The 27928-nt window shown below is 42.9% G+C and overlaps 1 protein-coding gene across 1 annotated transcript; it reads left to right on the top strand.

Annotated features, from left to right (window-relative positions):
• Positions 1–27105, top strand: AQP1 (aquaporin 1 (Colton blood group)). The gene is made up of 4 exons (XM_039523209.1): positions 1–454; positions 21896–22060; positions 23389–23469; positions 25324–27105. The coding sequence occupies exons 1-4, from the start codon at positions 65–67 to the stop codon at positions 25501–25503; spliced, it is 816 nt and encodes a 271-aa protein (XP_039379143.1). The 5' UTR covers positions 1–64; the 3' UTR covers positions 25504–27105.
• Positions 27106–27928: the final 823 nt, after the last annotated feature.

Raw genomic sequence — 27928 nt, 5'->3', positions numbered from 1 at the left:
CTTTCTCCTCAGACCTTAAAAGAGAAATATCAAGCAGAGGGAGAGAGAGAGAGAGAGAGAAAAGATGGCTAGTGAATTCAAAAAGAAAATGTTTTGGAGGGCAATAGTGGCTGAGTTCTTAGCCATGAGCCTCTTTATTTTTATCAGCATCGGCTCTGCACTGGGCTACAATTTCCCTGTAGTCGGCAACAAGACAGCCACAGCCACTCAAGACAACGTGAAGGTCTCGCTGGCTTTTGGGATCGCGATTGCAACCATGGCACAAAGCGTGGGCCACATCAGCGGTGCCCACCTGAACCCAGCGGTGACCCTGGGTCTTCTGCTGAGCTGTCAGATCAGCCTCTTGAAGGCTTTCATGTACATCGTTGCCCAGTGCCTAGGAGCTGTGGTAGCCACGGCGATTCTTTCTGGAGTCACTTCATCTCTTCCGAACAACTCCCTTGGGCTCAATGCGGTAAGCCGATCAGCTTTTCTTTCCCACTTTCAAGCAGAAGTTTTAATGTAAGACCAATAACCTACTGAGGAGGGCAATCTGGTGCCTGGGGATTGTTTGAGGCAGGCAGTCAGAATGCAAGAAACTGTGTTTAAAATAGGGCTTCGTCCAAAGCCCACTGAAGTCAACGGGAGCTTTTGCCTTGACTTCAGTTGCCATAGGATAAAGTTTTTAGGGCTCGTGCTGTCACTTGCTAGTACAGCGACCACTGTGAGATTAAGGATATATAAACCATCTTCTATAAATCAGAGATCAAAGAGGAGGTCCTCTTTTTCCTGAAACAAGGTCATATGCTGGTAGTTACTTGAATCACATTATGTTGGTGTTTGCTTTTGTATGTCAGCATGAGATATTCAAAGTTGCCTAAAGGATTTAGATGCCCAATTCCCATTAAAATTATTGGCAATTGGGTATTCAAATCCCTTAGCAGACTTTGAAAATCTCAGTCTACATATCTTTTCTGGTGATGCCATTTAATGTGCATAGATGAATATATATTTGTATTGTTTTCAAGTTATTCTGTATAGGCTACCTAATTAGGGGCTCCGGTAGCCCCAGGATGGATGCTAAGAACATAGGTACCTAACTAAACACAGAGAGAAAAAGGTGGGGGGATGGAGATCTCTAGCAAAGGAAATCCTGTGGTCAAAAATCTACAATGAAATGTACTTGTTGCATTACACTGAGAGCTGAATTGCTCTCTGACATTGAGTCACGGTTGCCACTTATTGTGTTTTTGTTTGTTTATAAATACACTTACGGAAATGTTGAATTCTGCATTGCTCTGTCCAAGAGGAGGTGAGGCAACTGTCTATAATAGAAGCCCTGGTTTCAGTACTTTTACAGCCAGATGTTTGTGGCTGTGTGACTGTGGACAGTAATTTCATTAAAGCTGCTCAGCTCATTTCAGTGCAGCTGTCCCTCCTTAAGATACTGGCATTTGACCAGAGTGGCAACTAAATGGATACACATATCTTTAAGCATTTGTTTGGCGTAGAATGAGCCTATTTTCAATGTCAGTCACATAGCCACAAACACCCCGTTAGTGTTACCTATAGGAATATTAAAACTGGGATTTCCCTTATGGCTAGTTACCTCATCTGATTCTGCAAAGTGCACTTATTATAAATCTTCTGGACACTCCCTCCCATATAAAGAATTTAAGGTTGCAGTTTTTGACATCAATATTCAGCACCCAGTTTAAATCGCTGGGCATATTTGCAAGCAAAGGTTTTGATCAGAATGTGTCTTTTGCTACAGGTAATCCCTTTATAGGCAAGAGAAAACAAACAGAACAAGTCAAAGAGTATTAAATGAACAAATAATGTAATATGGTTTAACATGCTGAGGTGTCATAGGCAACTACAATGAAAATTATGAGAAATCTAGTAAAAGTTGGTACTTAATAAGTTACTCCAGAGTAACAAGTGGGTGTCACTGGTCTTCATGCTCCATTGCAATATTAGTTGCTTGTTTACCTCTCTGGAATCTGTGGATACAGGGGATCTGATGATCCATCTATCCACTCAGCTTAAAAATTTTGATAATAATTATGGCCCTGACCCAAAGCCCATGGGAATCAGTGAGTGTCTTTCCACTGACTTCGATAGGCTTTGGATCAGAGTCTAAAAGTGGTATGTACTCTTTCCCTCTGAAACCAGAGCCGGAGGGAACAGCCCACGCAGGAGTGAAGCACATGGGACATGATGTAACCAAAGAGGTCTCCTGCAAACACCTCACTGCCACCTGCCATTAAATGCAGGTGGTCTGTTTCCCAGAGTGTTAGCATTTGGATTTCCCAGTCTGCACCCTGGCCAGTCATGAAACTCTCGTGCACTGGTTCTCCCTAAAGCTGAGTGAACCTGGACCATTGCTGGGTGGATATGTGACACCAGACAAAACCCCTTTTGTTTCTCTGGCTAACCCTCAAGTTATGAGGGCGCTACACACACTGCACAGGCAGGGGGGCTGGGAGAAGGGAGCCCCAAAGAGAAGAGCTTGGGAGGCAGGGGGAAAGACTGGGAAGATAGAGCTGGAATGACAAGAAGGCAGGGAGAAAAGTCTACGGGGATAATAAAGCAAATACAGGCTGGCTGTGAGAGGGAAAACACCATTCCTTGAGAAAAAAGAACAGGAGTACTTGTGGCACCTTAGAGACTAACACATTTATTTGAGCACAAGGGAGGTGTATATACACAGAGAACATGAAACAATGGGTGTTACCATACACACTCTAACAAGAGTGATCAGTTCAGGTGAGCTATTACCAGCAGGAGAGAAAAAAACTTTTTGTAGTGGTACTCAAAATGGCCCATTTTTGCAACCGTTGACAAGAAGCTGTGAGGAACAGTGTGTGTGTGTGGGGAGGGGGGAATAAACATGGGGAAATAGTTTTACTTTGTGTAATGGGTCATTCCCCATTTTTTCCCCCAGATGAACCAATATTTTACTCTTAGTGCCCTCCCAGCCAGCCAATGTGTCTACTAAATCTAATGGCATGTGCGAAGTGTCAGGGTGGAATCAGTGGTAATTTTGCCATTGGCTTCAATGGGACTCAATTTTACCCCAGGAGACTTAAAAATTCCACCTGACATGCAGGAAGGAAGCCTCTGAGTCTTTACAGGAACTCAGCGGAATTCAATGGAATTTGTGCTTTTAGGGGAAGAGAATACCCTGCAGGGAAAAAAACATGGTCTTTTATGGCTCTAGCACAGAGGTGGGCAAACTCCAGATCCGGCCCGTCAGGGCTTCGGATCCAGCCCGCGGGATTGCTAGCCCCATGCCGCTCCCAGAAGCGGACGGCATCACGTCCCTGCGGCCCCTGGGGGAAGGGGGAAGTGGGGAGAGGGCTCCGCACGCTGCCCTCCCCTGCAGGTACCGCCTCCCACAGCTCCCATTGGCTGGGAACAGAGAACCGCGGCCAATGGGAGCTTCAGGGGAAGTGCCCGCAGGCGAGGGCAGCATGTGGAGCCCTCTTCCCCCCCTCCACTCCCTCAGGGGCTGCAGGGACATGGTGCCAGCTGCTTCCGGGAGCAGCATGGGGCCAGGGCAGGCAGGGAGCCTGCCTTAGCCCTGCTGCGTGCCACTGACACCCCGGAGCCACTCAAGGTAAGTGGCGCCGGGCCAGAGACCACACCCAGAACCTCTCCTACACCCCGCACCTAACCCCCTGCCTTGAGCCCCCTGCCACACTCCACATGCCTCCTGCTCCCCACTCCGCTGCCCTGAGCCTCCTCCCACACTCCACAACCCCTCCTTCACCCTAACCCCTTGCCATGAGCCCCTTCCTGCACACCGCACCCCCGCCTACCCTCCGCGCTCCCTCCCACACCCCAACCCCGTGCCCCAGCCCTACATTCATGGCCCTGCATGCAATTTCCCCACCTAGATGTGGCCCTCAGGCCAAAAGTTTGCCCATCCCTGATCTAGCACCATATGTGACCCTATCCCCACATCGGAATTTGTCCAGGACACTGGTCAGCACCCTAATCATGCAGTTAATGTAGCTCTCTAAGGTGACGCCTATCATCCGAAGCATGGGTGTCAATGGTCTGCATTGTTAAATATTCAGAAGAAATGATTTTTCATTCAGTGCTAAATGTTCTGGCTGGACTCTCGGTGGGGGGATCTCCCTGGAGATGGGGAGAGCAGCAGCTGTTGTTTTCCCTGTGAGAGAAATAGAGAGGAAAACAAGTTTATTCACTTCCCACTGGCAAGTCCAGATTGGCTGGGTGGCTAAGTTCAGTGCAGGGGGAAAACAGCACAGCAGCTGCCCTGACAAGGTTTTTCAGAACCTGTCACGATAGGTCACATGGGAAAAAACCACAGGTCAAGCCTCAGAGCAGGCTGGATCCGTCCTTAGAAGATAAGCAGAAACAATGTAGATCTGCCTTTGTACAGTGCCGCCCCCTTTAACTAGAGTACAATAGGGAAGGGATAGAACCTACATTATTGCCAACAGCTTCAGCGGCTTGTGCTTTCAGTGGGAATGAGAGGGTGCATTAATCTGAATGTGTGGAAAAAAAGAAGGGGCTTTTAGGTTGGGCTACGGTTCCTAGAGGAGTGGTTTCTGTTGTAACATCATCCGATTTTATTAGGGTCAAATTTTCATGTTTTATGAGCCAAAAAAAAAAAAAAAAGTGCAAGCACATTTGCACATGACCAGTGTGAGTGAACAGAAAACCTGCTGTGCACACGCGGTCTCAGACTTGCATGTATGCATCGTGGTAATAGTGAGCCTCCCTGCCTACCAACAGCAAACCAACCAGAAAGCAATGCAAGCAAGCTAAGCAAAATGACAGCAGTTATAACAAAACACACCAAGAGAGACGCAAGGGTGCAGAGAAAGAGGGTGGAGGGAGCAGGGAAAGGTACTGAACTCCTTTAAAGGGTTTATTTTTAGGGACTATCTGGCGCTAATGTAACCCACACACCTGATGGGTGTGGTCTTCTGTCCCCTCTAATAGCACCCAGACCACTAGGCAATTAATGAGTTTGCTCTACAGGCTTAGCCAAAAGCCGTATGTCTTGAGGCTCATGCATTTAACTCCAGAAGTACCAGGTTCAATCCTGCCCACCGATGACCAGGGTCTGTCGCTGTTACACTAAGATGACCACATTAAAAGGGCCTGATCCAAATGCCACTGACATTAAGGAAAATACATGTATTTTGTTCAGCAGGCTTTGAATCAGACACTAATGCTGAGGGACAGTAAGAGACAAGCTGGGTATGTGCAATTCTAAAAATCTGGCCTTCCCAATTGTCAGTCTTTAACTATGACACAGTGTTAACACAGGAAAGGTATCTGCTTGCAGTTCAGAGGAGGCATCTCTTTCCATCATCTTGCTTTTTTTTTTTTGGATAATTTCGGCTTCTCACCCCAGACTAGTTTCCACATGTTAGAACTGTAAGAGCAGAGTAAATCCAAGACCCAAAGCCTTGGCTTTTGAATGTAGCTGACTATTCTATGTCTGAGACAGATCTGTAAGCTAAGGATTGTTAACGCATAATTTACTTACACTAAACAGACTATTAATGGTCAACAGCGTGCTTAAGTTAATGAAAAGTAGGCAAGAGGCAACTGATATGTGGTCAGATAACTGCTGTAGTAAAGATATTTGCTGCCCATCAATGATTATCTCAACACTTTTACCAGAGTGCCGTAAAATATGTGATGCCAATTTTAAGTCAGTTTCCCCTATAGCTGAAATTATAAGATTGTGAAAAATGTATGCACTGCTTCATGGGTTCACAACTTACTGCACTTCATGTGGCTTTGTATACTTATTAAAGCTGCTGAGAACCCCACTGAGAAGCTTAGCAAGCAAGCTCCTTGCTTGTTCTAAAAGTTTGCTTTCTTCAAGTTTGGAAAACTAATGATAATTCTGCCTTAAATTAAATGAAAAAGAATTTAAAAGTAGGAAAATAAATATGAGTAGTAGAGGAGATTAATCTAGACAGAGGAGGAAAAACAAGAAGAATAAATACAACCAACTCTGTTTTAAGGGAGCATGCAGTGGTCTGACAGAAATTGGTTACATAAAGGAGATGTCTTTCGAACAAAGCCAGAACACAATTGGATTCAGTACGTTCGGAGATATTTTGGAGCCATCTCCCAATAGATCACACTAATAAAGGTGTATTTCTGTATGGGTTTCACGGCATGTTGTTCCTCGAGTGTGCTTTGGACTGTCTCTCTAATGGATAGTCCCTCTGCCACACCCATAGTCAAGTAGGCTGTGTTCCACAGATGAATCAACGGTGACAGACGCATGAATGTACAAGCTGGGATGCAAAATGGTTTTATATTGTCTTGTTAACCAGGCTTGGAGATGACTCAAAAGTCTTGCCCAAAAGAGGAAGGAGGGTGCTTCATCATCGCATTAGCTCTTTACCACAGCAGGATCAGTGCTTGGCAGTAACCACTACTTTCATGCCTCAGCACTTTGCCATTATAGGACAAATCCCTCCACATGTGCTCAATGCAAATAACTCTCTGAGGAGAACAAGCAGTGGTCTTTGAATGTTGTTCAGCACCAGGACTGATTTATCAGCCCAAGAAGTTGTTTTGATATTTTCTAAACAAATTGTTTCAATTTTTCAATGTCAAATGACTTTTTGTTTTGAATTTTACTTCTGTTGTCTTTTTGAAAGGACTTCAAAAACCTCCCTGAAAATGAAATGAAATGTTTTGGATTTGGCTAAAACTTTTGTTCATTGAAAAATTGAAAACATTTTAGTGTTGGGTGGACCTGAAACAAAATTTTTTTGATTCTGCCGCCAAACCAAAGAATTGATTATTCACACAGCTCTTATCACAGATTAGAGAAAGCCTCAGAAAGACCAGAGTGGTGTGGCTTCTGCGTATGTTTTGCTGTGGTGATTCAGTTTTTCCTGTTTCCCTCTTTCATTATGACTGCGCCCTCAGACTGTGATCTCATCCAATCTTAAACTAAACAAAATCAGATTGGGTCAGGAGTTGGCTGGTGGGACTTACAAAGAAAACCCCAGTGTTTTAGAAAGTCAAGGATGGTGAATGAGTAGGCAGCATTTTTTCCTCTGAGCCAGCCTTGTGTTATGGAGTATTGGACTCTTGGAGGTGCCACTGGACAGATGAGACATAAATCTGAGGCCTGGACTTCTTACAGACATTATAGAGGGCATGGCACCCTTTATAAGACAAAGACTTAAGTCCTTGCACCCTGGTCAAATTTCAACATAAGAAATTACATTCTGCATAACTAAATTTCCCCTGTGGTTTCAATTAAACACCGTATTCTCTCTCTCCTGCTGGCCTAACTGTTGTGTTGTTACGTTCTACACTATTAAACACGCACTATAGCTGCTGTAGTGCGCTCCAGAGGTGGCTGCATTTCAGTGGTGGGCAAAATGATCCCTGCATACAATAGCTAATTTGTAGAGCTCTTTGAGATTTTCGGGGGGATGGAGAGAACTATAGAATTATCCTTATCATATTTCAGTCTTTTAGCTGAACTTCATACTAGAGTAGTAGCTAACAGCATTCGGCCAGGGAGATGGGTGACTTTGATAAGATACAGAGCACAAGAAAATCACTTGTTTGAAAACTGCAGTGGTGTTGCTATGTTAGTAACTTGTTTCCATAGTGAGAGAAGATCCATCTTCTGAATGAGACATACAACTAGCGCCCTGATGTAAATGTTATAGTTAATTTAGGAAGAACAGAAGAGTTAGCCATTATTTCCTGGCTGTGTTACCTCTTTAGAGTATTGATGCAGTTTTACTTGGAGAAGTTATTCTTTCCTTCCCCACCTAAAAATTAGTGACTAGTGTTTTTGATGCAACATAGCTGCTCTCTACCACCCCAGAAAAGTCCTGTGTTCTCTGTGATGGGTGAGTCACACCCAATATATGCATTTTGAAACCCCTTTCGGTAAAAGACATTTGCAGTGCTGTTGTGGCTGTGTTGTTCCCAGGATATTAGAGAAACAAAGTAGGTGAGGTAATATCTTTTACCGGACTAACTTCTGTTGGTGAAAGAGACAAGCTTTCGAGCTTACACAGAGCTCTTCTTCAGGTCTGCCTCTGGCAAAGCTCCTCAGAGTGTCACAGCTAAATACAAGGCATTGGATTTAGCTGTAACACTTTGAATATCTTTCCCAGACCTGAAAAAGAGCTCTGTGTTAGCTCAAAAGCTTGTGTCTTTCACCAGCAGAAGTTGATTCAGTAAAAGATATTACCTCACCCAGCGTTTTTCTCTACTATACTTATGAGATAGCCTTATCACTAAGTAAATGAGATCCTTGCACAACACGCATAGTGTCTAGGGAATACGGTTTCTCTGGAGGTGTTAATTAGGCCTAGCACATCTCGTAAGGCTATAAAACAACTTAGACTATCCACTCAAATCAACACATCTGCTTAATGCATGGAACTATCCCCTCCTGACCCCTTCCTAAGAAAATATAATTGACATGATGGCCCTGAACCTACAGTAAGATAATGCTCCTATCCAATGGAGTGAAGCAGCCATAAAACCAGCTGAATTGGCCACGTGAAGATTCCTCAGTGTGGGAGCTCCTTAAATAGCACAGAGCTGCAGCAGCTAAACCGTACCCTGGCTCATAGTACAGTGGGTGGGGATGGGAGAAAGGGGCGTAGCAATCCCTGGCTTCTAGAATCGCTTTGGAACCATCCACCCACCAGTCCAGTCCCTAGGCTTAGAATAGAGCCCTCCTGAGCATGTTTTATGCCCAGAAGTGGGCCCCGGATGGTGGCTAGAGTATTAGGAAGAGTTAAACATTCCTGTTTGGAAAGCGCTGTGAAATCCTTGGAATAAATGTGCCATTTAAATACGAAATATCATTCTGTGACTTCAGATTGTGGGAGAAAATCTATAGACTTGCATAAGAATGGGATACAATAGACCTAATCATATCTATTAGTTTTGTTCAAGCTACTAAAAGGAAACGTGTAATCTTTTTAACCTCTTGAGGAGGTTCCAGCAATTTAAGAGTGAGTAGAACTGTCCGGAACATATTTGATTTTTTTTTTCCTCGGTGAAAAACCAGAACTTCCTCCCCTCCTGAAAATCTTTGGTGAAATTTGTTTTGCGTTCTAGAGTTTTCAGTTCTAAAGTTGAGACGTGTTGGCTACGATTTGTAGGAAACTCTCTCTGCCATCACCCTGACTGTTTTGTGACCAATCAGTGAACGTTACTTTTTAGAATCTTTGATTTGGCATCTTTCACTTTAGGCTCAGGGCAGGCCTAGGAAAAGCATCACAGATTTCACGGGAAGAGATGCCCTGGCAGAGCTGTGTGTAGGAGGAAGTTGCTCCAGGCCATGCAGGGGTACCAAGCCTTCATTTCAAGGCTTGAGACAAATCCAGTTGAGATTCACTAGGCATGAAAAAAGTAGCTATCTGTATCGATCCAGACTGGGAATCTGGCACATGAGGTAGTAATCTGGGAATTAATGGGGAGGGGAAGAGGTCTTTCTGGTGAGAGGCAGGATGGAGGGACGGAATGAGGTAATGAAAATAGCTTGTGGGAGTCTCTGGGGCCAATTCTCCATTTGTGTAAATGGGTAAAACTTTATGGAAGTCAATGGAGCTGTGTCCACTTATGCCAGCCAAAAATGTGGCTCTCCGGGTGGATGGAAGATGGCTGCCATTTAAAGGATAAGAGAATCCTAGAAAATGTAGGAATCAGAATTGTATAAAGACAAATCTATGACAACCCCTTTTTTTCCCTCTCTGAGCACAAGATTAGTTCACAAATTTTAAAGGAGGAAAAAACAGCTCTAGAAAATTTCCTGTTCTCATATACAAGTTTCCTGCTTTTTTCACGGTGATTTATAGTCAATGAGTGTTTGCTTTCCCGCTCCCTCGTTTAACTGGAAACACTAGATAACCATAGGTCACACTAACAGACAAAGGCTGATAAAAATTCAAAATGTAAACGTGACTTTCATTAGCCATTTTAGGAATCTGTCATCCCAGGATTTAAAAAAAAATAGGTATTATGATGCAAATTTCATTTGTGAGAAATGACATTTATTTTGTACATCCAAATTGTCTCATTGTTTCTTTGTGCTCCCCTGTTGGTCTGTCTGCACCTGTTGGCTCTTGCCGTATATACAGAGCTTGTCTTTGTGCTTTTATAATTTTGGTTGTGTGTTTGTACAGCACCTAGCACAATGCAGGGCTGGGTTTATGACAAGGGCTCCTAGGTGCTGCCCCAATACAAATAGGAATAATAATATAACAGCAATAACAACAAGAACTCAGTAAATCCCCTCTGGATTTACATAAGTGGGAATGGGAGCAGAACCTGATACTACGTGCTCTAAAAGGAAAATCCCAGTGAAAAATACATAATTACATTGATATTCAGAACTGTATTCACAGCTGATGGTAAGTGGGTAGAGCTCCACAGAAGACAATGAAATCTGAGTTTAGGACAGCATATTATTCCATTAAATCAATTACACAAGGCCTGTCCTCTATCTTGGACAGGAAAATAAATAGACACATAAATAAATGAGAGGTGAAAAGTGTCTGAATAGCTCAACAAAGTTATTCTCCCCAAAGAGGTGGAGGTCTCTAATCCACCACTTGGGTTAGGGGATGTGGCCTAGAAATCCTGCTGTATCCTGGGCTCCACTGGGAAAGCAATCTATACCTCAGACAGCCAGTCTTTCTCCGATTCTTAGACCCTTCCAACTAGCAGCACAGTTCCCTTATTACTGCTATTCACTCTCACTCCCATGTTCTCTCCCTGATCCCTTTTCTAAAGACAATATATGGTGATGTGGGCCATCTGAGAACCTGAATAGAATAGACAGAGGTGACATGGATGTAATGGAGACAGAATTTGGCCCTTAACCCTTTTTCTGATGTTGCTTCTATATTGATGACCAGGGCAGAGAAATGAGAGAGCAGGAGTTGCTGCCTTCACTCCAGACGCCTATTCTGAATATTAATGGCCATTTTTTACCTTTAGAAAGGAGAGTTTAAAGGTATAAACCACCTCGGGTTTGAGAAGTCTCTGGATATCCTCTTAATTCCAAGGAAGATTTCAGTTTCACTGGAGTTTGGGTTTAGAAATATAAAACTAATGCTACTTCAAGGCAATCAGCAAGTGCCCACACTGTGGTGTTTGTACAAAGCCAGATAGTTGTTCCAGTGTCCACATACTGGGGGAGATTGTCATAGGCATAAAGAGCAGGTAGGCACCCAATTCCCATTACAAGTTGCCAGTGAAGGAGGTAACAAATAGTTCATCTGTATAATTAAGTGATCCAAACATGCTTCTAAAAAGGATTTGTTTACTCAGTTTTAATTCAGTTTAGAAAAAAAAAACCGCCTAGTTTATTTCCAAACATTAAAATAAAAAATCATTTCACAAGGAAACTTTCCCACGGGGAATATACAAAAGGAAAATGTAATGAGACTCTTCCACAAATGCTTTGCCTCACACTGGCGATGTTTAATGAAAGACCTGTAGATATATTGACATTTACTGTCTGCCACTGGACACATATATTAGATTTATATACATTGGTTTAATATAAATGAAGCCATCATTCTTCTCTTTATAGCACATTGGGCCCTGTAACACAAAAGGAATGACTAGTTTCTCACCATGTAGTGGAGAGGGTTGGAGGATGGTGGTTGGGTCTTATTATTTGAAGTTGTCTACTGTCCAAAGAGTGGAAGACAGCTGTTGTTCTTAGAGAAATGCCTGGGCTGGCATCTAGAATTCTCTCATCTGTATTTGTTGGGAGGGAGAGTCTGGCAGAGGACAGGAAGTTATGCCCCCATAGTCTACTGCAGGTTCTATCACTGACCAACAGGCTGATGAAGTCTTTCCAAACATTTCCATTAACTTCAATGAGCTTTGGAGCATGCCCCTGTTGTGTGGCCTGAGACCAAAAAAAAACCACTTAAACCTCTCTGTGTCCCAGAGATTTCTGATAAGTTGCACTATATAAATCAAAACCAGCTAAATAATGGGTGTAATGATGCCTGTCTCACAGGCATGTTGTTAATTAATTATTGCTTGTCAAGTGGTTTGAGCTCTTCCACGAAAGTGGTTTGAGCTCTTCCACAGAGAAGAACAATTATTAACATGTTATGATTAATCAATTACCCAACTACTGAGGATTTAACATCATTAAATAGTCAACTCAGGGAGAACTCTCAATGCTTTACCTGCTGTGTAACAAACAAAGGTAAATCTGAATGTCAAAGCCTTTGCAAAGTTATGAAGAGGACAACTTCATTGCAATATTAATAACTGTATAATAACTCACAGAATCTGGGCCCTGATTTGACAAAGCACTTAAGCACGTGGAATATTAATCCCAACTGAAGTTATGCACATACTTCTGTGCTTTGCCAGATCGTGGCCATAGCACATTTTGACCCCGACTCAACAAAACAGTATGCAACAAAGCCCATATAGTAAAAGCTCTTTTATCCAGCATGTTGGGGGAATGGGGGTGCCAGTAAGGGAAAAATTCTAGTTAACTAAGAGGGAGGGAGTTTGGGTGCAGGAGGGGGTGCGGGGTGGGGGTTGGGGAGTGGGAAGAGGTACAGGGTATGGGCTCTGGGGGGGAGTTTGGGTGCAGGAGAGGTCTATGGGCAGGGGGATGGGGTGCAGGAGGGGGTGTGGAGTGCCAGATCTGGGCAGTGCTCACCTCGGGCAGCTCCCCACAAGCTGTGACCTGTCTCTAATGCTCCTAGTTGGAGGTGCGGCTAGGCGGCTTTACATGCTGCCTCCATCCACAGGCGCTGCCCCCGCAGCTCCCATTGGCCAGGAACCGCAGCCAATGGGAACTGCAGAGCCAGTGGTCAGGGCAGGGCAGAGGCAGTGCACAGAGCCACCTAGCCACGCCTCCACCTAGGAGCAACAGGGACAAGTCACTGCTTGTGGGGAGCCACTTGAGGTGAGTGCCACCTGGATCCAGCACCCTGAAACCCCTCCTGTGCCGCAACCCCCTCCCCCAAGCCCCCTCCCTCACCCAAACTCCCTCCCAAAGTCTTCACCCCAAACCCCATTCCACACTCCAACCCCCAGCCCTGCACCCCATCCCGCACTCCGAACCCCTTGTGGCCGTTCCTCCGCCTAGCAGCAGGAGGGACATGTCGCCGCTTCTTGGGAGCCTCGCAGAGCCAGGTAGGGAGCCTGCTGGCCCCACACCAACTGGACTATAAATCGGACTTTCAGTGAAGATCAGAAATGCCGGTTTATAGAGCCTTCCGGTTGGTAAAGTGCTGGATAACAGCTTTTACTAACTTCAGTTGTGTGAGCAGTCCCACTGACTTCAGTGCTGTGATCCTACAGTATCTCAAAGTCCTTTAAAAAATACCCACGTGACATAGAGGGATTGTTTTGGTCCCCCATTGAATTGCCACCATCACTGGGATTAAATGCTTCCACAGTTCCACGGTGCATAAAACCCCTAAGTACAGGCTAGGACAGGAAGTGATGCTGCTCATATCCAATTGGAACAGCAGCATGAATTGTGGTGGTCGGGACATAGTTACCTGAGTTAATGGAGACAACAGATGAGCCAGTCTGAGGAAAGGTGTCCTGTACCAACAGAATAACTGAGGGACTTTGGAGTAGAACAAAGTGGTTGTGTGGGTAGACTGCAGATATTGATTTATGAGATAAGATTCATAGAGTTTAATATGAATCTCTGTAGGTTGGCTAAACAATGACTAACGGGTATGATAACAGTGTATTGATATTGGTAGGGTATGAATAGAAAAGAAGGAGATTAATCATTTCAGGTTGTACAGTGAATTATCTTTAGAAAGAACAGGGTAAGATGAAGCAGGGGAGTGTTTAGGTTAAATAGTAAGGAACACTTTCAGAGAGTGCATGTCTGTGAAACAGCCTCCTGAAAGAAGTGGGGAGAGCTGCATCACTTAGGATACTTCAAACTGGGCTGGGGAAAGCAGCAGGAAATGTTCTTTAGGGAACAGACCTGCACTGAGAGGGAGATGGACTGGGTGAGCTAATTTCTATGGTGGGAAATATGGGGATGTCTAGTGCTAGTTATTAGAAGCTCCTTGAAAGTAACATACTAAAGAATGAGTTCACTATAGGGAAAATATACTATTTATTTATTATTATTATTAATTATTATTATTGATTATTATCTGTATTACAGTAATGCCCCACAGATGCTAGGTTCTGTGCACACTGCATTTACACTCTAAACATATTAAAAGAAAGTTTGGGGGAATTAAGGATTTCAGTGAGACCAGCACAATGGAAGAATCTTTTAACTCTCACAGTCCTATATAGTTATTTTGCAAGCTATGTCTTATGTGGGGTTCTTCAGGGTTAATGCATGAATATGCATTACCTGTTAGTGGAAGAAGGGAGAATAATTATTTAGGATGGTTTAGGGGGACTAACTAGCAGTGGAGATGGGAGAACAGGAAAGTAAATTGCAGCACACAGTTTAGTCTCCTAGGTCTACAATGCTTTGGCCCAACTAAAATCTTTGGGCATCATATAGGGGTATATACAGGGGCAGCTCCAGACCCCAGCACCCCAAGTGCATGCTTGGGGCGGCATGCCGCGGGGGGCACTCTGCCGGTTGCCGGGAGGGCGGCAGGCAGGCCACCTCCTGCGGCATGCCTGCGGGAGGTCCACCGGAGCCCCGGGACCGGCGACCGGCAGAGCGCCTCCCACGGCACGCTGCTCTGCTTGGGGCGGTGAAATGTCTAGAGCCGCCCCTGGGTATATAGATAAAAGATAATTACCTGTTAAACACAGGAGGTCAGACTGCATGATCTAATGGTGCTTTCGAGCCTTAAACTCTGTGAAACTATGCAATAGATTCCCAAGAGAGGTGATGAAAATCCCATTCCTTAAAATCAGACTAGGTAAGCCATACTATAGGGAACATTCCAGTACTGCTAAAGGGAAGACCTAACAGGTCTTTTCCAACTGTAATTTCTAGAACTGAATGGCACTAAAAGTAACTCCGGCGGTTATTGTCAATGAAATTCTACATTCCATATTGCTTAATTTTCACTCTAGGAGAAAACATATCAGTATGGCACATAGAGAAGTGTTTGGAAGATACAAAGATGTCTATGCAAGGTTGATGTACTCATTTGCAAAAAGTTCCATATTTTAAAGGAATAATGAGAAACTAACCAATTCCCTGATATATAAAAGTGAATTGAACCCTGGAATATATGCTACATTGCTAGAAGGGTGCTGGATGATATGGCACATAGTTCCACGTGATAAAACCACCTTGGGTAACAAATAATAATGTCCTTTCCATTGTCTTGTCCATGTAATTGGAACCATGTTTTGACTTGATGTATTTTTGTCCCTAATGCAAAAAATATGATGCCCCCAGAAAAGTACATAGTCATGTTCACCTTGGGCCAGTTTAATTTCCTGTTCCCTGTTTCTGTTTTGAAGTCAGACTACTAAGAAATGTCCTGCTCTGATAAAACAAAAGGAAAGAAAACATGCCATTAATTGCCCACATTCCTGCTCAAAGTGGTAGAAATGGGTCAGCTAAATATGTCCATGAAGAGCAACAGCAAGAAGGTAGTTTGAATAGCTCCACTCATGGACAAATCAAAGAGCGAAGCATTTTGTCACTTGTAAGAGCGATTTGCAATGTGGTTGCCATATGTTTCCCACAATTGCATAGAGAAGGAAATCTGCTCACTCCATGAGCAGCTCTAGTGATCACTGTTTGAACAATAAATGTACCTTGAATCTTGCAGGCTGTTGAACCATCCCATCAGATTACATCACCTGCTTGCCTTTACCAAGGCTTGAGATGGGTCTTGTGAACTGAACAGTGGGTGATGTAATTCCAAGTGTGCATTAAAACAGATCAGCAAAAATAAACAGCTGTTTCTGGACATTATCTACTTTAAGTCAGGAGTGCGCTGTGGCAGAACTACCTGCAGTTCTGCATGCAAACGCCAAGACAGATTTACTTATAGACCTCACTCTTCTACATGGCCATGGAGTCAATGAATGGTTGCCAGTGTTATATAGATAAAAATCATCCCAGAAAGGGAGCAGTGTGCTGTCCCTGAGCAATGCTTAATAATCAATGCTCAAGTAATGAAGCTCAGGGTTTTTAACCATGCCATTGGGTAAATGGGCAATTTCAAAGCTCCTTACAGATGAAGATTATCTTTGGAAGAGGTAGATGTGCTGTGTCTGAGTGATACTGTCCTTTCCCCTGGATATCACTCTATAACAAAATCAAGAGGACCTTCCTGAATGTTTGCTGAACCTACTCAGTTTCTGGACAGAAGATGGGCTTGGGCTTAAACCGGAGTCAGAGCCCAGGCTTAGTGGGCAATATAGACATACCCTAGAAACCTGAGTCAAGGAGAAGGACCCTGTTGTGCAAGGTTCTCTACAAGCAGTGATACTCCGTTTCCAACACGAAACATTTCCTCTCTCTTCTTAGACTGGGTATCCTTCAAATTTGCATTTCGAGTGGTCGTTCTTTGTTGTTATACACCACCTGGTATAACACGGACAGTGGTGTATGCTCTTTCCCATTTCCCATTACCTTTCTGCCATTCTTTGTTTATTTTTGTTCATTTAGATAAGGCAATAACAAAGAGAACACGGAAATGCACCAGTATAACCCAAGCCACCACTTCCATTGTATAACATCCAAAAGCTGCAATTATTAAAATCATACTGTACGTTTATTGGGAATGATCCTTGTCCCCAGAAAGGTCAGCTGGTGCTGCCAGAATGGCACCAAGTGACCGTAAAGCTGCCCTAAAGAGGCAATGGAGGATTCCTTGAATGTGGGGGAATCCCGTCCCCCCTCCCTGTGACACGGGGTGTGTTGGAGCCACCCTGGGATGTTCTAGTCACTGTGAGTTAGAGCAGTTCTGTGGCTGCTACAGCTTGTGCCAGAGGCCATCAGGGCCCAGCAGCATGAGGTGTAAAGGGGGCTTATAGCAACCTTTGCCTCTCCCCACCTGTTCAGCAGATTGAGTCCATTGTTTTAACAAGTATACACTAAAATGTAGAGCTCAGGATGACTATAGGCCTGGAATCCATGAGAGCCAAAGACTTCCCGTCAGATACATTGAATCATAGAATCATAGAATCTCAGGGTTGGTGGGGACCTTAGGAGGTCATCTAGTCCAATCCCCTGCTCAAAGCAGGACCAATTCCCAACTAAATCATCCCAGCCAGGGCTTTGTCAAGCCTGACCTTAAAAACTCTAAGGAAGGAGATTCCACCACCTCCCTAGATAACCCATTCCAGTGCTTCACCACCCTCCTAGAGAAAAAGTTTTTCCTAATAGCCAACCTAAAGCTCCCCCACTGCAACTTGAGACCATTACTCCTTGTTCTGTCATCTGGTACCATTGAGAACAGCATAGGCAATGGCACCACAAGGCCCCATATGACTTACCACAACTTTGAGGCGCTACCTGTAAACTTAAGGGGTTAGTTTCATTTCCATCCTCCCTCAGTCTCTGCTGAAACTGTCAATCTAGAGTTGGGACTGGGCTGGTGGGTTTTGCGAAGTGGACATTAGGAACTGGACAAGGACCATCTAATGCTTTCACATAAGCTACCAAACAGCTAGCAGGTGGGACTGACTTTTGCTGAATGCCAAACAGTTCTATGACTGAGCTTAAAATGCACAAGTGACAAGCCCTGCACTTTACCACCACCTCCTCAGAACCATCTGGTCTCCTTTCTTCCTAATTTTCTTTTTAGCATATTAGCTTTAAAAAAAGACCAAAGGAAACTCACCTGCCAAAAACTGTCAAGGGTTTGAATTGAAACCACAAAAAACATAGTTAAAGGGGACACATGGGCTTCTCCTCACCCCACTAGAGAGGTGATCAAATCTCATGTTTCAGAGCATTAGCTGACCACTAGAAAGGCCAGGAAGGAATATTTCCTAATAAAAACATTGAATACCTGGGCTCCGATCCTGTAGAAATCCCATGCTGGTCCAATTGCAGGACAAGCACCTTGGTCAGGTGTGTGGTAGATGGTGCTAGATGTGGGATAGCAGACATGTCGGACCAGTGGAATAATTTACTATCAGAACCCCATGTTCCTATGAAAACAATGATGTTTCTCATTACATACATTCTGATGGTTAAAGCCAGTAGAATGGTTGTCATCCTGTAATACTGTATGCTACTAGGTTCAGATTAAGGCATAGGCAACCTCCGTTCATGCCTAGGGCCTCAGATCCTGGAGTTAGATGATTAGATAAAAAATAAGCTTTCATTTAAAAAAAAAAGATGTTTTTAGCCCTATGGTTGTGAAGAAAACCTTGCAAACATGACCCACGTGTAACCAATATAGTTATGTCTGCCTGAGTCTGTAGAAAGCCTGAAATGACATCTCTGAGAGGTGTAAACTGCCTCATGCATCTCAAAGGGGTGTGACAGGGGTTGCACCATCCTGGCAAGGGGGCTATGTATTTGGAAGGGATAAAGGATTTCAGCAGGCCCGGCCTACTCATCCCGGCAGATACACCCCAGCTGCTGAGGTAAGTATGGGGAGAAGTTACCCTGCTCCACTTTTCGGGGAAAAAGTGGGCTGCCTGCCGTCTCCACTCCAAATGTATGGCATGGTTGTGGGGATGGAACCACAGAGTGCCCCATGTTGTGGTGCACCCAGGGGCCCAGATTGCCTCAATACAGCTTTGTACATTACTATAGTGACCCTCTAGGACAAGGCAGACAGACCTCCATAGCACCATGTTTATTGACATCCGGCCAAAGGAATAGAGAACAAAACAGGGCAGAGCATCCAATGTTTAGTCCTGGTTTGTAGTGTTTTGGAACATGGCCCACACTCCTTCCTATTCCAATGACAATTGATGTGCCTCTCAGGCCAGATGTGATTACATCTGACAAGCCCATGCAAAAGGAAAAAGCTTTCCTATGACATTGGTAAAGGTTTCCTATGACCTTTCCAGGTTTTCTTTGATTCCTCAGAGCCCATCAATAAGTGTTGATTAACACTGAGAATGACCTTTGAACATGGGCCTCTTTTTTGGGGCGGGGGAGGAGGAAGAATTTGATTTCTGCCTCCCATAGATAAGAATTAAAGCTGTTTTTCAAGGTGCAATTTATTTTAAAATATATCTTTTGATGTGAAGGGCAAATCTAGTTGTCGCTCTGCTATTAAGGACTTCAATGATACAACAGCAGAGAATTTGACTCCATAGTTGTATTGGGGGACCTTTGTCTCATTGTCCTGATTTTCATAGTCTGCACCTGCAATTGGCTTCTACATTTCAACATTTGGCCTTCCAAGTTCCAAGGTGGGATATTCAAAAATACCTAAGGGTACATCTCCACGGCCTGAGGGAGGGATAATTCCCAGCGTGGGTAGATGTGCACATGTTATCTCTGCTCAAGCTAGCACCCAATAATAGCAGTGTGGCTGCAGTTGAGTATAACCCCGTAACAAGACCCTCAGTATGTACTCAGACAGTCTGAGCTGCTGGTTGTGGCACCATAGCCACTCTACTATTGTTAGTGCACTAGTTCAAGTAAAGCTAGCATGTGCACATCTATCCGAGCTGGGAATTACCCTGCCCAGCTGCAGCGTAGACTTACCCAGAGTGACTTAGGAGCACAAGCCCCATTGATTTGCAATAAATAAAGTGATTTCGTTTTTGAAGAGAGGGCTGATGGGCCAGGTGAGATGGAATAAATAAACGGCCTTTTTGGAATTGCTGGGTGGGAAGCAGCAGATGCAATGGGTGGATAACCAATAGATGAGCGGGGTGGTGTGGCTCAAGGGTTTAGTATGGATGCTTGGGTAGTGGAGGTTTTCATCTCCAAGCAATCAATTCTTATTAAGTTAAGACTAGTAGCTCCCAAATGCTATTACTCTTCAGATGGATGTTTGGTTGTCTCAGTCCACTTCCTAGAGAATGGGTGTCCACATCGTACAATAACGTCATTGCAGTGGACACTACTCGGCACCAGTGGAGAAACAGATGGCTTCTAACTGTAGGGCTATTAATCCAGCTCTTGTCATGAGTAGCATGTAAAAATGTATCAGAGGGATAGCCATGTTAGTTTGGATCTGTATATTTGTACCTGTTTCTGGAAATTTCCACCACATGCATCTGATGAAGTGGGTATTCACCCACAAAAGCTTATGCTCCGATAGTCTGTTAGTCTATAAGGTGCCCCAGGACTCTTTGTCGCATGTAAAAAAGTGTGTTATTCATAAGCCAGATCCTCAGCTAGTACAAATTGATTTTAATGGGGTTGTGCTGGTTTATGCCAGATGAGACTCCAGCCCAGTCATTTTGCTCTTTCAGGAAAGTGACTAGTGAGGGGTGAAAGTCAAAGGATTTTGTTAAGCATCCAAAAGTTTGGGTACTTTTCTGAAGTTATCCAAATGTTTCTCCTAAGGAAATTAGGCTGGAAAACTCATGAGAACAGATTTTCAAACATGATTTCCTGTACTTTCCTTGTTCCAGATGGGTCACAATATAATTATAATATGTTACTGTCATGTATGGCCTTGCACTTTTTAATACAGATACTATGACAAATGGGATAACCTACTGATAACAGTGACATTGGGTTTAAACTTTGCAGAGCAGGCTTGTTTCTCAGTTACACTGGCCTGATTCCAGTTTCACAGTGTCACTTAACATTGAGTTCAGTGGAGTTCCTCCTCATTTAAACCGGTGTAGCTGAGATCAGAAACAGGCCCATGTTTAGTGAGCAATGGACAGAACTAGGACAAATAGCATTCTACATGTACTCTGCATGATCTATGCGTGTTTCCTGAGCACAAGTTTTCCATGGAACTTCCAAAAAATGAGCAAATTTCATTTTTTTCTAAGCAAACCTACTCATTTTGCTGCTCAATGATGTGCTAGATATTGTGGCCCTGATCTGATGCATGCCAATGTTGTGGGGATGTAACACTGTTGATGTCAATAGTTAGTTCTGACATCTGTGGAAGCAAGATTGTTGTGTCTATGCCTGTCATAGCTGGTCCATCCCCCAGAACTTGCTTTCCTTCAGAAGGGTTCAGCAGCAACTGTGTGGCATTTTTGTCTTGTGAGTGTTCTCTTTTTTTCAGGTAGCACTGAGAGGCCCCAACAGAGATCAGGGGCCTCCAGAAAACCAGGCATTGTACAAGCTGGTAGTAATAGATAGTCCTTTTCCTGCGGAAATTACAACTCAAGCGGATGAGAGATAAAGGGTGGGGAAAGTAATGCACAGAGAAATGATGTGACTTGCCCAAAGTCCCACAGTAAACTAGTGGCAGAGTAAAGAACAGAGTCAGGTCTCTTAGCCTCCAGACCAGTGCTCTACCCAGTGGACCACACCACCTCCCTTTCTCCTTGTCTTATTTCTTCCCCTTGCATTTATTTGGCATTTGCTGCTGTACGACAACAGAGCAATGCACAATCTGTTTCTACAATGTCTAGGTTTTGGGAAGAAATTAATATGTACACTGAACACTCAATTCAGTGGATAGGATGTGTGTAACCTTAAACTTATAGATGGCAGATTTGGGGTTCTCTCTGTCTCTCATATACATACAAATTATGTTCTTATTGCAGAAACTTGCAATTGGCTGCGTTACCAAAAGCCACTGTGTCTAGGAGCTCAGTTTTAACTTGTGGCTGGAAGAGTTTATAGTTTTACAATATCATCTAATAACAGTTCCAGGGGCATTTGATGAGTACAGTGGCTGGTATTTCAACTCTAGATTTTCTCTTTTTGGTCAGTTAAAAGCAACCCGAGGGATGAAATTGCCTGCCTGGCCTCGAATTTCTCACTGAAGAACTAATACAGTATGAACATTCAACCTCAAGTCTCACCTGCATGTGGCTCAGAATGTCAGATGAAATTATTCCCCTTGTCTCCATACAGCTTGCAGATGGAATCAATTCGGGCCAAGGGCTGGGCATTGAAATAATTGCCACCTTCCAACTGGTGCTGTGTGTCCTTGCCACCACAGACAGGAGAAGAAATGATATCTCAGGATCAGCACCTCTGGCCATCGGGCTCTCTGTTGCCTTAGGACATCTTCTTGCTGTAAGTTTTAACTCTCATTGTAGATACTCTGCAATTTCCCACGGAATGGTCCTTAGAAGGATTTTTCCAGGAGTGGCTAGCTTATTCTGTTCATGGCCTGCCGGCCAAAATACCTTTCATGGTCCCTATCTTCCCCTTAAATATCTGTTATCCTGCTGGTACATCACCCTAAAATGCTCACTAGCCCGGCCAATTGAAGACATCTTTGTGACCCACCCTTATAAAGATTCTACATTAATATAAAGTACGATCCCGAACTCTACAGCTTATATGGCATTATGTCTTAATACAGTACTTTGGGATATTGTTATACAATTATAAAGTCATAGGTCAAACAATACCTTCATTTCCAAATGCAACAGACATCACTTAGACTTCAGAAACCTCAGAGGTGAAAGACACAGTATGCCCACCAGGAACTGCACTAAACTAGTTCTGCTATTCACCAGACTCATTTGTCTCCTTTTTCCCTGACCACCTCTGCACTCCTCCCCTGCTGCTCCTGGAATATCTTCCAAGTCCTGTACACCATGCAGCCCTTTTCTCCTTCAAGCCCTTCCTCCAAACCCCACTCCTTCCCCACAGTGACTTGCCTTGAGTCATCAACACTCAATATTCTATATTTTATAATAAAATTATAACAAAATAATATAAAACAAGGAATTAGCTTTTTTGAAGACAAGTAACATCCTAACCTTGTTTTGTAAACGTCTCCCATTCTCCAGCCTGGCCTGATGCCATCTCTTGTGTGTCTCATATAACCTCAATGTTAAGCTCTTTGGGATATGAACCATGTCTTTGTGACCTTTGTAAGGTGGCATGGACTCCTATGGCATATGCAAATATTCAATAATGACACTAAGAGAGACTACCCAAACTAGACAACCTCAGGTTTTAAGAAATGATTCCAAAGAATACCCAGATGCACCAGGCAAGGTCCTCACAGGATATAGACTGGCATAATTCCATTAAAATTGAAGCTACATTGATTCACAGCTGCTCTGAACCTGAAGTGAGATCTTGGTCCCATTAAAGTCAATGGCAAAGCTCCCATTAATTTAAATGGGGCCGGGATTTCCACCCTTGGGCCCTTGAGCACAATTCTGCTCCACCTTCCATAGAAGTCTCCATTCTTATTCTTGTCCATTCTATTCCCTAGAAGACTCCATAGATGATTCCATTCAGAATCATATTTGGTCGGTCACAAACCTGCTAAGTGATCACTAAGAAAGGATTTTACTGTATATCAGACATATATATTTTGCTGTTGTGCAACATGTTACATTCTGAATCACTTCCCTAACATCACTTCTCTTTCTTTCCCACAGATTGATTACACCGGTTGTGGAATTAACCCAGCCAGGTCTTTGGGTTCAGCTTTGGTTGCCAGAAACTTTACTAATCACTGGGTAAGTTCAAATCATTCATTCTACAGGAATTTATTTTAGTAACAAAAACCTAAGATGGAGTTCATGATAATTATTAAGCATTGCCATGTATACCTACTACTTTAAGATCCTTGGATAAGAAGCATTATAAAAGTATGATTGCAGTTCAAAAATACAAACATTAAAAGATATATTATCATCAGAGCTGATAATTTAATATTTCATTCAATAAACACAGCATTTTTTCAGCCCACAAAATAACTGCATGCAGATCACAAACTCCGCAGCTTTGTTTCTTATTCAGTATTATCCCATTTATCTTATTTTGCACATTCTTTTAACTATAAACTGACTTATTGCAGAGTTCCAGCCAAGTACTCGATAGTCAAGCTGTGTTTGTAAGCTGTGATTGGTCAATTACAGTGGGGGCATTTAGGCTTCGATCCTTCAAAGTATTTATGTGCCTAAGTCCCGTTGAAATAAATGAGAATTAGTTGCCTAAATACCTTTGAATATATGGAGCCTTTGACCCCAATTCAGGAAAGCATGTTACTTTATGAATAATGTTAAGCATGTGAGTAGTTGCTTTCAAGTCAATGGGACTATTCCTGTGGTAAAAATTTAGCATCTGCTTACATGCTGTCCTGGATCAGGGCATTGGAAATACTACAGATTTCAGAGCTGTTCCCTATGCTTAAAACGGGGAATGCCACTAGAACTACTACTGTGTCTAGAACTTGAATAAAGTCTTGAAGAGTGTCCATTTAAAATCACATGATACAGTGTCTGTTTCCTGATTAGATAAATGTACACATATTATTGAATTGAATAGTCATGCATGAGAATTTTAAATGTGGTTTCCACCAGTACAATTGCACATGACTTTCAAAATCACTTTGAATGAATATTTATGCCTGTACAATTTGATTGCACAAATCCTCATGCAATGTGAATTTAAGAACATAAGAACGGCTGTACTGAGTCAGACCAAAGGTCCATCCAGCCCAGTATCCTGTCTACCGACAGTGACCAATGCTAGGTGCCCCAGAGGGAGTGAACCTAACAGGTAATGATCAAGTGATCTCTCTCCTGCCGTCCATCACCATCTTCTGACAAATAAAGACTCTTATTTATGCAGTATTCTCCCATCTCTTTACTGATCACTATGCTGCACATTAGCGAGTAGGGCTAATCTTAGCATTTGGGGCATGCAATAAATTCCAAACTGAAGGATAAAAGACAGAGTTGAGAAAACTTGTATAAATCTGCTTACCATGCCATCCATCTCCCATTTACAAAAATGTAACTTTGGTTATAAAGGAAAAGTAGTTTAGCTTAACATTTTCAAACTTGTGTAGCTAAAAGTAGGCACCTAAATCCAGAAGAGACACTTAAGGTACAATTTTCAAAGTCACCTAAGCAATTTAAGAGCTTAAATCCCATTGAAAATCCAAGAGATTTGGGAGCTTAAGTCACTCAGGCACTTTTAAAAATTTTACCCCAAAATGAATGTGCCTGATTTTCAGAGGCACAGAGCATATGCAGTTCCCATATTTTCAGTGAAAATCAGACCACGTGTACTTAGGAACATGCAAAATGTTTTCCCTGTAAGTGCCTAACTTTAGACACCCAACAACTTTGGTAATATTGGCCTAAGTGATCTGCTCAAAGATGCATAGCAACTCAGAACCAGGATTAGAACTGTGGAGTTCTTGGCTCCCACCTCAATGCATAATCCATTAGGTGACCACCTCTAGGTCTAATCCAATGTCAAAGTGCATGACTAACATCGGATGTTTCCAAGAATGGCTCTAAAGTGAATGAGTATTTTGGAAAGCACTGAAAGAAATACCTGAGTTTGATGTTGTATTTCAGATCTTCTGGGTGGGCCCAATGCTGGGAGGTGCAAGTGCCGCCCTGATCTACGACTTCATCCTGGCCCCCAGAAGCAGTGACCTGACTGACCGTGTGAAGGTGTGGACCAGTGGCCAAGTGGAAGAATACGATCTGGATGGGGAAGACATTAACACAAGGGTGGAGATGAAGCCAAAATAAAGAAGAATTCAGGAAAAGAAACACATCGATTTCTGAAGATGTTATCACTATTATAGACTCTTTGTAAACACACAAGCAGTATTTCCAGAAGGTTTTTAATTCAGGTTTTCCATTTCCTTGCCCCCTTTCACCCTAGCCTTTACTATCTGGCTCTTAAGTACAATGGGCTTGAGGCCAAAATCACTAGACACTTGTGCATGAGCTAGCGGGTGAAGTTAAAATTCTGAAACCCCAGGTTTATGGCACTGTATGGGAAGGAATCGTTCCCTCAATGTCTCCATATATGATCATGACATTCAAATCACCAGTGTAAGTGCTGTGACAGTGGAATGCTAGGACACATGATCTGTCTGTACCCATAATGGGGATTTTACTAGACAGAAAGTTTTAACTTAAAATACGACGCATAATAAGCACATGAAAATATTCTCTCCAGTTGTTGGCACAAAAGAATCCTTTAGAAATAAATGCACCTAAATTGTGATATGGAACATGTCTGAGCTTGCTAGACTGCATGCGAGCCCCAAATCACTGCACCACCAATGCTCTCAGCAAGCATCAAATCTGCAAGCGCCAGAAATGTTTGCATCTTCCAATCTTTTGTTCTCCCTGCACAACCTCGATGCAACCAGCAGATATAAAACGAAATCTGAATTTTCGGATTCCAGGGAACTAATAACTAGAAGTCAAATTGGAATGCAGCTATAACAATGGCAATGAGAACAACACCTCGTTAGCATGTAAACAGGATTTGCCTAGTCCTGTGACTCAGCTGCTTTTGTTAATCTTGCATATACAACTGTGCATCTTAAAACAAAATGGCAAAAAATAAATCCCACCACACTTTGTTTGAGTAGCTAATACTGGGAAATTCAGGGACAATGTAACACAGAATATGCAAATACTCAGTATATGAGTATATTCTAAATGGGCAAAAATAAATTTTTGAACCTAAACATATTTTTGGGGTCATTTCCTGGATTTATATATATATGTTTTATATTAAGAGACTAATAAACTGTTTTGTAAGAAAATAGAAGAAGAAAACAAAGGAAAAGGATTGCGGTAAATGTTAGGCAAAATAAATGGCACTGGAAATGGAGAGAAAACTAACACAAAAATATGTAAGACTATTTTCTGTTTTTATTTTTGTGCTACTTTGTATTGCCTAAGTAATACACAATTGTAGATGGTTGTGTATCCTAACTGCAGAATATATTTGAAGCAGATACGTACTAATATACCTGTTCCATACTTAGACTATCACCTTGAAATAAGAAATGAGGCCTGGGGTGTATCTATATGAAAAACTGCACACTTCCAATTCACCCAACCAATCACTCGATATCACCATTGATCCGTTCTCATGTTAATGAAGCAGTTTTGATCATAGAGCCAAAACAAGATTCCAATGGATATGAAAGTTGCAGGCAGCTCAGTACATGTACAGCACATAAAATTTTAAAAAAATAAGCAAACGTGGAATACATTTTTCTTTCTTGCATTCACATTTGGTATATTATCCCATGTATTATCTATGTAAATATGGCATGGCCGGATTTTGGATCAGTTTAGAAATAAACAAAAGCAGTTGTACTAACACACTAACTGATCACGATTCTTGATTTTAACCTGCCATCCAATACAGTGCAACGTCATTGTGTATGGCGTCATTCAGTTCTCCTCCCCACAACCCCATAAAGTGAGGATGATAGTTCTGTTCTCCTGCCCTTGGAGGCCCAGTTTAAATTGTGAGCTTTTGGGAGCAGGGATCGTCTCTTATTCTGAATTTGTACTGCACCTAGGACAGGGGGGCTACGAGTTTGATTGGGGCCTTATGTGTTACTGAATAATAAATGATAAATAATAATAATAAAATTAATAATTTATTATTATTATAATTACTATTATTTTATTATTACTGTTTTATTATAAATAAGCATCTGTCTGAATTAAATATTATAAAATGTCACATGTAGTATCAGAGGGAGAAAGGCATTCATTGTTAGAGGCGTCTGTCGGGAATAGGGTAGAGAGAAGCAGGAAGTAAGAGCAGTTTTGGCTTTATTCACCCCGACACACTGGCCAGCGTAGTGGGGTAGGTACACAGCGGTGGGATAAGCTTCTCCAACAGGATTGATGTAACTTACTCATTGCTCAAAGCAAGGGGTAGTAGAGAAGAATTCTGACTCCAGGAGTGACAATTTGTTTTCTGGTCCGCCCCTGGCTCAGCCCAGAATGTAAAGCGGCTCGTGGGCCCTGAACATGTAAAACGGGGCTGTGAACCCCAGATCCTCACAGATATTTAGATGCCTAACTCCCACTGGGCCTCTCCTCTTTGAGACCAGGACATTACCCTTCTATTTGTTGTGTAGTGAGCCTAGCACACATCGGCCGCTGTACGTCGGTAATGATTCTTAATACA

This window comes from Mauremys reevesii, linkage group 2 (genome assembly GCF_016161935.1).
Source record: "Mauremys reevesii isolate NIE-2019 linkage group 2, ASM1616193v1, whole genome shotgun sequence".
NCBI classification, from domain to species: domain Eukaryota; kingdom Metazoa; phylum Chordata; order Testudines; family Geoemydidae; genus Mauremys; species Mauremys reevesii.
This window is presented reverse-complemented; position numbering and strand designations above follow the sequence as displayed.

What these genes read in the sequence shown, in the direction of transcription:
- AQP1 (XM_039523209.1), top strand. Translation starts at nt 65, where the DNA reads ATGGCTAGTGAATTCAAAAAGAAAATGTTTTGGAGGGCAATAGTGGCT. An exon ending in CCTTAGGACATCTTCTTGCT is followed by an intron (nt 22,061 to 23,388) that starts GTAAGTTTTAAC and finishes TCTTTCCCACAG; the next exon opens with ATTGATTACACCGGTTGTGG. An exon ending in GAAACTTTACTAATCACTGG is followed by an intron (nt 23,470 to 25,323) that starts GTAAGTTCAAAT and finishes GTTGTATTTCAG; the next exon opens with ATCTTCTGGGTGGGCCCAAT.